At 34.3% G+C, this 12275-nt stretch overlaps 2 protein-coding genes across 2 annotated transcripts in view; one reads left to right on the top strand and one right to left on the bottom strand.

Annotated features, from left to right (window-relative positions):
- LOC107617657 (GTP cyclohydrolase 1) lies at positions 1624–5226 on the top strand. Its single transcript, XM_016319475.2, has 2 exons — positions 1624–2305; positions 3381–5226. The coding sequence occupies exons 1-2, from the start codon at positions 2095–2097 to the stop codon at positions 4577–4579; spliced, it is 1410 nt and encodes a 469-aa protein (XP_016174961.1). The 5' UTR covers positions 1624–2094; the 3' UTR covers positions 4580–5226.
- The window catches only part of LOC107617659 (1-deoxy-D-xylulose 5-phosphate reductoisomerase, chloroplastic), an 8523-nt gene continuing 2206 nt past the window's right edge, over positions 5959–12275 (bottom strand). The window contains exons 2-12 of the mRNA XM_016319476.2: positions 10732–10910; positions 10523–10609; positions 9703–9828; positions 9543–9605; positions 8911–9060; positions 8221–8288; positions 7924–8035; positions 7714–7818; positions 7225–7346; positions 6980–7126; positions 5959–6339 (exon numbers count right to left, since the gene is read on the bottom strand). Coding sequence (XP_016174962.1) covers positions 6186–6339; positions 6980–7126; positions 7225–7346; positions 7714–7818; positions 7924–8035; positions 8221–8288; positions 8911–9060; positions 9543–9605; positions 9703–9828; positions 10523–10609; positions 10732–10910 — 1313 coding nt within the window. The 3' untranslated portion in view covers positions 5959–6185. The remainder of the gene's footprint in view (positions 6340–6979; positions 7127–7224; positions 7347–7713; positions 7819–7923; positions 8036–8220; positions 8289–8910; positions 9061–9542; positions 9606–9702; positions 9829–10522; positions 10610–10731; positions 10911–12275) is intronic.

The raw sequence follows: 12275 nt of genomic DNA, 5'->3' as shown, positions 1-12275 counted from the left end.
GTCCAACCAGTTGAAGTTGAGCTTTCTCAACCAATTTACTCTGAACCAGAGGAGTCTCAGCAGGTAATCAATTTATTTTTCATCTAATGACAACTTGTAAATTGTTTAGTGTTATGTAATTATAACCGCATCCTCTGATATACTACAATTCTTGTAGGCTGCTGAAGTTTGTACCATCACTAAATCAAGACCGGATAAGCTCCCACCAAAGAGAAAATCATCTATCTCACTAACTTCTGCCCATACGCCAGTTAATCCCATGCAAGGTGCTAGCTTAGGAACAGCTGCAAGACTTGGCAATATCCTCAAGTTCATTCCCACTCCTGGATTCAAGGCACCTAGGAAGAAAAATTGAAGACTCTTGCTTGTTGTATTGGGAGTTATTTTGTATAAGACAATTTAAAAGTAATTTTGTATAACATGCTTGTTTGGTTAGGTTTACTTTGTTACCAGACATATGGTTATGTTTATTTTGTTAGCAGCACCTTCTTATGACTTTGTAAGATAGTCAAAACTTATGAATCATGACTTTGTTAATTTAAAATGATTAATATATTTTGCTATTGCTATATTTTGCTATTGCTATATATCCAGATCTCCTTTAGTGATACAAAAACAGTTAGTATCTCCAAAAGGTTGGCTAACACAGTTACATGTTGAGCAACTTTTTTTTCATTCATGCAAATATTACACATATGAACTCAATCGCATCATTACTCAACATTGAGATCAAAGTTTGCAAAATACCACTAGTAAGAACAACAGCATTACAGAAACAACCACAAACAATAATTTGATCATAAACTTTTGACTCCTAACATCCGATTCTAATTTTTCCAGCCTCCAACCTTCTGTCATCTTCTGCTCATCATTATAGTTAAGACTTTCTGATTTTGCAGGCACAGCCTCTTGCCCAACATCTGCCCAAACAAACAAATCACACCATCTTTTACCAATTGTCTGCAATCAACGAATGTTTCAATAACCAAATTAGAACTTGGGAAAGAAATGAAAAATCAGAAAAAACCAACAATTACAGCTAACATTATAATTTGGGCATCCAAAAAGGGGCTTATTTGGGTTGGAATATGTCCCAGACCACCGGAGCACAGGTCGGCAGCCGCAACCACACCATTCTGGTACACGCGTAGTCCTGCTACGATTTTGGGTCTTCGCCCTGTATCCATTGCTTGTTGACCGTATCGAGCTCCCACTGGCTTGCCCTTCACCTCCAAACATTGCTTCAGAGCTTCAATGGTGGACCAGAATGTTGGGACGAAGGAGAGAAGAAGAGATACTAGTTATAATAACGAATCTTAGCTTTTAGGGTTTTAATGGGACCAGGGACCACATTGGGTACAAAATTTAGATTTGCCACATCAGCTAGCCGTTGCTGACTCCAGCGTGGTATTGGAGGTGCCAGATCATCCCTCCGTTTGCTGACTTGGTGCCGGAAAGGGTTGCAGGGCAACTATGAGTCCCGAAGTTGAATGTGAGAGATACTGTTAGAAAATTTTGAAAGTCAAGGACAAGTATGGGTAACTCGTCCCATCTCAGGACTTCTTAAATGTGAGTGAAGGTGAAGTTGGTGCATGGCTGCAGCCACCAAAACATTTACCCACCCACCAACCCAATCCCACTACACAGATCCCTATCCCTTCCTTTTTGGTTTGCACTTTGCAGCGCCACCTTATATATACATACACCACACACAAATTCAACACATCCCCACCCTTCGTACCATTCGTTACCAACACCACCACCAACCTTCTTTCTTCTTGTGTGGGTCCGTCTTTACAATTCCATTTCATTGCATTCTACGAGATAGAAGACCAGGATCCACACATTTCAAGATCAACCTTAACCCCACGAATCCATTCCTCCTTGTCTTCCCTATCTCTTTCTCTTTCTCTCTCTGTCTCTAATTCATGATTCTTTAATTCCTTCTGTTTCCGAGACCGATCTGATATATCGTTTTTCTGATTTCTGATCTGTTTGCTCACTCTGTCTCGGATCTTGTTCTCGTCACTTTGGATCCGTTTTGTTTGATATTGATATCGATATTCCTGGTTTTGTGGGAATTGTTAGATTTCAATGGGCTGTTTGGATGAGGGGCATTTCAACGGTGAGCTTGAGAATGAATTGAGTATTGGACTTGGTGAAGTTGGTTTTGATGAAGAGCGTGTTGCTGCCATTGGTGATGCTGTGAAGCTTCTCTTGCAAGGTCTTGGTGAAGATGTAAACAGGGAAGGTCTTAGAAAGACGCCTCTTCGTGTCGCCAAAGCCCTCCTTGAAGGAACCAGAGGTATATCATTTATATCCCCCTTTTTCAATTATTTAGAGTAACTTCTAGCTTCTGTTTTAGTTAATATTCTTTTGAGACAACATCATTAGAATTCTGTAGACGTAACTGAACCCAAAAACTAGTGCATCTTTGGTTTCCCACGGTTTCCCCAGACAAGGACTAATATACCGCCAATCAGAACTCCATTCAAGGGTCTTGAATGCCGCTGGCAGTTTGCTTTATACACAAGGCAGGATTTGAACCCCAGACTTGTTTAAGTGGTTGAATAGTTAACCATTCAATCAACCCTTTTGGTTAAAACTAGTGCATGTTAGTCGTTGTTGATTTTTCTTTTAGAGGGAGATCTATCAAGTTGTTACTTCATCATTGCCATTAATATTGGTTTCTTCCTTGTCCCATCCTAGTGCATGTTTGGATCTAATTAAGATGGTGGAAGTTGGTGGAGGGTGCTATACTTTCTTTTATTTTTGCTGCATGATCTTTATCAATTAATGCTGCATTTAGCCGCGGGGATAGTATACAAATACAGAGACAAAAAGTTTGTCTTCCCATTATCTCCACTTTCTAGAAGGACAGAAAATACATGAAATTTGTATGCTAGGACACAGTGTCAGTACATGTCTTGAGTTCTGATTTGTGTATCTTTCTGTATTTGCGTTCTCTATCAACTACCAGATGTAGCCAAATAGAATCCCTTTTGGTCCAGCATTTTAATGTGGTTGTGAAATCATCACATATCGTTGAGTGAATGTATATTACTTCAACCACAAACTTTGGATCCTTTGCTTATAGTCTCAACTTTATGAGGCACAAAGGATTTGAGGTTACTGCTCTTTAATTAAATGTGTACACTATGGTTAAGATATAGATAGTCATGATGATCATTGTTTATTTCTAGGGTTGGCTGACTAATTATTACGTTCAAAACTTTTGAATTTTTCTTCTGCCTTGAATATTTGATCATCTTCTACAGTTTCTTTTGATGTTGATGTCCGTTTAGCATTTTATCAAATTGTGTTATCATATTTTCTTGATGGTACTCTTACTAATCTTTTGTGAATTGATCTTCTTCCAGGTTACAGACAAAAGGTGAATGAAATCGTTGGCGATGCTTTGTTCCCCGAAGCTGGTCTGGACAATAATAGAATCGGTCATGCAGGGGGTGCAGGCGGACTTGTGGTAGTCCGTGATCTGGATCATTTTTCCTATTGTGAATCATGCTTGCTACCATTCCAAATCAAGTGTCATGTCGGTTATGTCCCTTCTGGAAAACGAGTGTTGGGTTTAAGCAAACTTTCTCGTGTGACCGATGTATTTGCTAAACGACTCCAAGAGCCACAACGTCTGGCAGATGAAGTGTGTTTGGGTTTGCAACAGGGAATAAAGCCAGCAGGTGTTGCAGTGATACTTCAGTGTAGACATTTACACTTTCCAGATATAGAATCAATCTTTCTTGAGTCAAACCACCAAAGGTGGGTGAATGTGATTGTCTCTTCAGGTTCTGGAGTTTTTGGAAACAAAAGTGCAGATGTTTGGACCGATTTCTTTGGCCTACTTAAATTTCGAGATATAGATATTGAAAATGTTCGTCCTAGAGGATCATCTGACCAATGCTGGTGTCCATCTGTGTCTTCTCTTTCTGCTAAAGTTTCGTCAAAAATTGTACCTCTCAATCCTGCAATGGTCACAGCTGTATCTTCAATTCTAAAATCACTGGGAGAAGATCCGATGCGGAAGGAACTTGCGGCAACTCCTAGCCAATATGTGAAATGGTTGTTGAATTTCCAAAGCATTGACATGGATGTGAAGTTGAACGGTACTCTTTCTGGTGGCCTAAACCCTCTGAACTCCAATTTGGAAGTAAACTCCAACAACAAACAAATATGCTCTGAGCTGAACTTGCCCTTTTGGTCGCAGTGCGAGCATCATCTACTTCCATTTCATGGAGTTGTTCACATAGGATACTTCCTTTCCGAAGGCTTCACTTGCATCGGAAAATCCCTTTTGCAATCAATTGTACATTTTTATGGTTTCAAGCTCCAGCTTCAGGAACAGCTTACAAGGCAGATAGCTGAAACCATTTCGCCATTGTTAGGTGGAAATGTAATAGTAGTTGTAGAGGCCAGCCATACATGCATGATCTCTAGGGGAATTGAGAAGTTTGGAAGTAGCACATCTACCATTGCTGTATTAGGACACTTCTCAACTGACCGCGCTGCAAGGGCTGCATTCTTGCAAAGTATTCCTACTCCTACATATTGCGAAGGGCAATAGTTCTTGTGGAGCTTTTACTTGGAAGGATTTTCTTTGCATTCTTGAAAGATTTGTTAACCACACTACAAGCAATGCTGAAGCCTAGATCTCGATGAATTCAAAAGACATACTATCATGGACAGGTTCAGAAATTTTGAAGTCGCCTCCACTGTGAAGTTGACTTATAGTTGATGGTTAGATCTTCCTTTTATGTTTCACTTCTTGCTTATAATGCGATAACATGCCATAAATCATCACTTCTTTTAGGGTGTGTTTTTAAGTTGAAGTTTTGAAGAAGGGATAGAAGTAAAGGGTTATAAGTGTTAAACGGATGTGACTTGCACTTCAAGCGTTCCCTTTTCCTTCTTTTCCTTCCAAAATCAAAATTGCATACAAGAAAAATTCAAGGGGCAAGCACTTCTTCAGCCAGGTCCAGCACTTTGTCTTTAGAAGTTAGTTTTGGTCCCTTAATATAGATTATAATGATGGTTCTTCATTTTCATTATACTATATATAGGGTTTCAATTTTGTTGTTTTATGTAAGGTTCTGAAAGTCATGATTGAAATTCAATTGTTGTTGTGCCTGCGAATGCTTGAGTGCAACATATATGAAGCGTTTGAATGGAGATTACCAATATCATCTAGACATTTACCACTACTTGAAATGATGATTATAAGTGTCATTTTATTCAATAGAAAATGATAAGAATGATACATGTACCAAAAGAAGGGTTTGCAAAATATAATCTAACCTATTATCGTTGACAAGTTAAATGGATTAATTAGTCAGATTTAACCCCTTTTTGTCATTTCTCAGTTTGATAATTATCCCTTTTTTCGGTGGATAGAAAATTTAGAGGCATCAGAAGAGAGTTAAAACAGAGTTCTTTTTTCATTGTCCTTAGGCTTTGGTGGACAAATTATCAGGTTTGTGCATTTTGATTGCTTTTGTATTTGTCTTTCTTCAAACAGGTTTGTGCATCTCACTTTATATTTCTCTTATATAAAGTGAAAGGTAGTTAATTTTACTAATGTGGTATATATTATTGGATGCATATGTAAAATTGCTTTATATTAACAAGGCATTAAAATTAAATTCTTTAATTAATAAAAACTTTGAAGTTTTCCATTTGAAGCAACCTTAACCAGGGACCTTGGGCAAAACACCTTCTTTTATGAGGATCTTGGTAATGTGCATAATACGTAATTAAGTTAGTTTGTCAGTTATGACATTGGTATGTGGTAGTTAGTTACAGTTAGGCTAACCATGGTCACATGCGGCTGACTCTAGTTAGTTAGCTTGTATATATACAGTGTATAATCACTAACTTAGAAACAATATGAATCATTCTTCATTGTTTATTCGTGTCTCCTTGTAAAGTTAGTGTAATGTTCTCTCATTTCTCAGAAAAGTAGTTTGATTCTCATTCCACGCTCACCATTCATGGAGCAAGTGTCTTTTGTGATACACTTGATATTGTTGCAGGTTGCATCAAAATGACAAATTGCTTTTGCAACATTGTGTTGAGTGAACTTTTATTGAAACCATTTCTAAGTGTAGAAACATATTCTGGCTACTCATATACATTTACACACTTGATGCATGCCATCAAATAGGATTCGAATTTCAAATACTTGAAGCTATTTGCAGACCAGCAGCATATTGTCGCGCCCACTGGTCATAGTGAAGGATTTCCTCAAGTGAAGGAGACGGCACCAATTCTTTCTGATGCGCTTCGCATGTTAACTCCACAACCTTGAAAATATCCAGATAGGTAATCCTGGAAACAGAACCAAGTAGTTAATCAGAACAGTATTTAATGCATGTTTTATTTGTTTTAGGAATTAGGATTTAGGATTTAAGATTTCAGTTTTGCTAACTTTACCCTAATTGCGGTATGAGTCTGCGCAAAACATGCATATGCACACATTATTGGACTAATATGTTTTCTTAGAGGCTGTTTGTGAGTTGGATTTCAGGGAGAACTGGAAGGAAAGGTAAAGAAAGTTTTCTACTGTAAATTTTACACTAAAAACCCTTAATTTTCCTTCCTTCTCCAAACTCTCATCCTTAGGAACAGCCAATTAGTTTCTTTCACTATTCATAGCTTCAAATAGAAGGAATTCTTCATGCTACATAAGTTAAGTGGCATATATTCTCTTGAAAATGAGTAGTCATTGTAATAGTGGATTGAAACTGCAAAATTGTTTCTAATAAAGAGACAAGATTGTTCTTCTCATATAAACTAGTAAGTAGTTTTACTTGGGAAAAATAAGCTTACGCAATTCAATAGTCCAGATGCATACTACTCAAGTGTATGATAACCTTCAATAAAGGTAATTAAAAATGTCCATAGAAACATAAAGAATGCAATGAAATTTGCATAAGAAAAATTAAGTAGGGAAGTTAATACTACTTACTTTTCTTCAACAAATAATTCAACAGCTTTCTCATTTGCTGCACTGAGAACTCCAGTCATTGTTCCTCCGGCACGTCCAGCAGCATAGCAAAGATTCACAGATGGGAACTTATCAGTGTCTGGTGCTTGAAATGTTAGGGAACCATACCTGAGTATTCAAATTTTGAACATAAACTCTATCAATCACCCAAAAATTTGCATAGGGAACTCTCTTAAATCAATAAAATGGTTTTCAAGTGATATTACTTGCTAAGATCAAGACGGGGCCAAGTTACTTCAGAACAAGGGACTCTTTCTGGCCATGACAATGTGTAGAGGAGAGGCAAACGCATATCTGGTAACCCCAACTGTGAAATAACAGATGAGTCCTGAAAATAACAACAATTTTTTCGTAAATTTAATAATCGAATATATCTCGACATCTTGTTCTGCTGTATGAACCCATTTTTGTTGTTGGATATTATACAAAAGAGATCAAACAAAAAGGAAAATAAAGTGAGAGGTGAAAAGAAAACTATGCCTTTGATTTGTGCTTTTGTTTTTAGTGTTTTTTGTTTTTTTTGTAAAGAAAGAATAGAAAAGTAGAGATAAAAACAGAAAATATAATTTTATTGTTTTCACTGTCAATGTGTATGACACACAAACACGCAGTTAATGTGGTGATTTTGTGCTTTCTAAATAAATATAAATAATACAAATTCAAGTAACAGCTAAAAGGATATTGCAAGGTTAAACCTGAGTTTCAATCATTCCATGTATGATAGATTGTGGATGAATAACAATCTCAATATCATCATATTCAGCTCCAAACAAATAATGTGCTTCAATTACCTCCAGACCCTACAGAATAAGAAATAGAGAAATTTAATTTATAACTATGAATATTATCAAATAGATTTCCTTTTTAAAGGAGAAAAAACCCAGAAACATTGAGGACAGGAAAACCTTATTGAAAAGGGTAGCTGAGTCAATAGTTATCTTTCTTCCCAAACTCCAGATAGGATGCTTTAGTGCATCAGCAAGTTTAATTTCTTTCATCTTTTCCTTTGGCCATTCCCTGTCAATTATTCGAATAGACTAGTCAGCAATAAAAGCAGGTAGACTCATAAATCAGTTTCAGAAAACCTACAAAACATAAATCACTTTACACAAAAACCAATTCTATAAAAAGCAGAACCAACCACACAAGACTCATAACTCAAGCCAACCTTAAAAACACTTCTTCTAACTACTTTTCTTTACCTGAAAGCACCTCCAGATCCAGTCAAAATTACTTTCCTAAGTGCACCCTTTGGCAACCCCTGGATACACTGTATATAGGAAATAGTACTTCAAGCATCAGTGATGATCATCAGCATTAAGTGGTAAAAAAATTGCAATAGTAAATTCATTGACTCCAACCAAATAAATGAGATAAGGATTATCTCTAAGTCATGTTTGGTAAGTATCTCAAGACTGAAATTCAAAACAAAAATGCTATGTAAATACACAAAATCAACTACCAAATCAGGTACTATGTATTTGTATATAAACGCATATATTGTTTAACTCATTTTCAATATGTATTTTGTATTTCAAACATGTATTTTATACGAGCGGTGATTTGGTGACTGATTTTTTATGTGTAGTAGCATGATTGAATTCGAAAATACCGAGACAATGACAAAACAGAAAGGTTATATCTCTGTCTATTACAAGTCCCACATCTCTCAAGGATAAAGTGTGAATCATCCTTCATCCATGAACTAGTTTTTGGGGTTAAGTTAGGCCCGTCTAATCTCAATTCTAATACTGTCTTCATTTTTTTCGGGTAAATAAAAAACTAGACGGATTTTTCCCCCTAAAATACAGACATTGTTTGTTTTTATATCTCAGCATCTTTACCCTGAGATAGTCACAAAATTGGACACAAACGATGAACTTAGAAAGCACCTGAAAGATGGCAGAATGTTCTGAATCAGCTGGAAGAATTTTGATGTTATGTTTGTGAGCAAGAGGAAGAACAAAGGCGCCTCCAGCAATCATTGTCTCTTTGTTGGCCAATGCTATGTCTTTCCCTGCTTCTATGGCAGCAACAGTTGGCTAAAACATTAAACAAATAAGGGAAAGTATCAACTTCCTGTTAACATTATAATGGTCTTTGTATTTTGTATCAATATATGTGTAATGAATCATGGAAGGTTGTGTGTATAACGAGGAGAGTTTAATGTAATTCACCATTTTCTATATGTCTTTTATGTAATTGAAATGTAGTAACTTGTATCCGAAGAAAATTGCTTTGCAGGGAAAAATTCATAGTATGCAATAAACATAATCTAAAGATAGTTATCACCACAAAGAGATATCTTTTAACAGATTTGAATTTATGAAGATGGGTATTCCTGTGAAGATAACATTGCAAACTGTCGGATGGTTCAGTCAAACAAGTTTAGTCAACTTGTTCTGAAACACAATTTGCTATTTTATTTTATTTATATTATTGTTGTATTAAATTACAACATTCAAAATTAGATACACATTAAATAGGTAAATGAGATAATGTAAGCAATTAGAATTTAAATTACCTTTAATCCTGCGCAACCAACTATTCCTGTAACTACAGTGGCTGCATCAGGGTGGCGAGCAACCTGAAAAAATAAAATAAAATAAAATAAAATGGAAGAACAAATTGTGTTCTATAAAGTAGCTGAATGATATGGTGTTGAGGACAAAACATTTTCCCACCTCAATGACTCCTTGTTCTCCGGCGACGATTTCAGGTTTGTGATCGGAATCAGCAATAGCCTCTTTGAGTTCACCAATTAGAGACTCATTTCTAAGAGCAACAAGTTCAGGCTTAAATGTTTTTATCTGCACAACATGGAAACATTATACCAATTAAATTAATTTATCAAAACCGTTTGAATTGATGTTGAATCAATCTTAAAACTGTATTAATCTAATCTAAGTTAAAATGTTTACTAGAGTGTGAGCATATAGGAGACTGGACTCTCAGTATTGTGTTTGATAACTAGAGACTGAATTAAAATTTTAGTTTTGAGATAGAAAAATTCGATTTTTTTGGTACCATAAAAAAATAGAGAAACAGGAACTGAAAATTTTAAGTATGGAGACTGAAATTTTAATAATATTTTAAGAATGAAGACTGAAATTTTAATAATATTTCTTTTCAAATTTCAAATATACCCTTCATTCTTTATATTTATCTTAAACTAAATATAATATTGAGACATAACTCAGTTATATATATTTAATATCAAACATAATATTTGTCTCTTAAGTCTTTGTAATTTAATTTCAGTCTCAGTCTCTCTTTCAAATATAGCATAACTGACTGACTGACTAACTAACTAATTTTAACTGCCAACTATATAGTTGTAACAGAAAACTGAAATGCTTTAAGAGCAAAAAATGAATTGCAAGGGCCAATTTCTTGCCAAAAAGGAATGACAAGGAGCATATACTGCATATGGTGCAACAATTCTAGGAATAATAAATGATTCAAATTGATAGCAATTATTTGGACTAAGTAGTTATTTATTACCTGATCAGCAAGAAGAGTAACATTTGAACCAGCTGCAAGCCCCACCACTTTAAATCTATCCGGAAACTCAGCCACTATATTCAGTGTCTACAATAGAAAATAAGCAAATTACTTAAAAACATATAACATAACGTATTTTAGTTCATTCATATTCTACATTGCAAGTGTTTCCTTAAATGAATTGAAACAAGTGAGTCAATTGTGCATACCTGGGTTCCAATTGAACCTGTAGATCCTAAGATAGAAATTGGTTTTGGTCCATCCCATACTTTAGCATTAGGATCAGGAATAGCAGTTCCTGGCCATGCTGGTGCTGGTGATTGCACTGAGCAACATATTCTTCTTTCTACTGTTGTCTCATTTTCTTTTCTCTTCAAAGAAAAGCTTCCTGATAATACCAATCAAATTCCACCATCAATATTTACCTACTATTCCACTACAACCAAGTTTATCCAAACATGTCAAGGGATTAATATTTTTTATTAATATTAGTCAATATTTTGACTAACACTTTATTTATATACTATTAGAATTTAAAATTTAAGATTTAATATTTAAAGTGTTGATCAAGTGTTAATAAAAAATAACAAATTTTATTGATCATGTAGTATTGTTATTTAATAATTTTATTAGTCATGTAAAACTACACATATGTCGTTGTGTGAGAGAGCTGGTAGGTTTTGGTGCATTAACATGAAAATAGAAGGTATGCAAATTTATTTGGTAAACAAGACAGTGACAAAATAATAAAATTTTTCAACGTTGAAATCCTCTCAAAAGTTTCTTTCAATATATTATTAGTAGCAAATTAAATATCTAGAGAGGGTCTTGATCGATGAAACTATCAAACTAATATAACTGTATAAGGCTGTTACTCGTAACTCCGTTTTTGAAGATCTTATATTTCAGGGGTAATAAAATCAGTTGCAAGAAAACATATTTTCTTTTTCAACAAGGCTACAACTACTTTAGAAAATTCTAAAAAAATAAAAAACAAATGTTGTGTTTTCAAGAATGTAAAAAAGCAACAACTTCACTACTACGTTACTAAAAGTATTTCTACCATGTCAATTCTTATTTATGATTGTGTTTAATGAAAGTATCTTTGTAAATGTGTCTAATAAAAATATTTTTTTATGACTGTATTTAATGGAAGTATCTTTATAGATATATTTTCTGGATGTGTTTCTTTATATATGTGTTTAAAAAATAATAATTAATTATTATTAACAATAAGTTGACAGATAGTATATTGGTACCCTATACTTTTCCAAAAAATAATAATGCTATATATAAAACTATTCATTATTAAAGGGTGTTTGGGATATTAAAAAGGCTATTTTAAGTTTTAATGTTTATATATGGAAATACGCAAATACAGTTATTTTCAAGTGAAGTTAAAGTAAAAATTTATAGTTAAAAATTATTAAATGAAATGACATGTTTGATTAAATTATCATTTAATGATATTTAATTATTAACTTTATATAAAAACAACTGCATGAAAGTTTTCACTTTTATATATAGTTGAAAAATGCAAAAGGTGAATTTGTCAATAAAAAAAATGTTAGAAAATGTTTTTTAGGGCTAATTTATATATAGTTATGTTAGAAAATAAATTCGGAAAATATTGTACAGTAAAAAAGATCTTTTCGTAGATAAATAAAAATATAATAAAAGTTTCGCAACAATTAAAAATAAAACTAAAATTAAAGCTACATACTTTTATTTTTCAACAACACTTTTAAGTTAA

This window comes from Arachis ipaensis, chromosome B09 (genome assembly GCF_000816755.2).
Source record: "Arachis ipaensis cultivar K30076 chromosome B09, Araip1.1, whole genome shotgun sequence".
Classification (NCBI taxonomy): domain Eukaryota; kingdom Viridiplantae; phylum Streptophyta; class Magnoliopsida; order Fabales; family Fabaceae; genus Arachis; species Arachis ipaensis.
The sequence above is the reverse complement of the archived record's forward strand: the minus strand, read 5'-3'. Positions and strand labels throughout refer to the sequence as shown.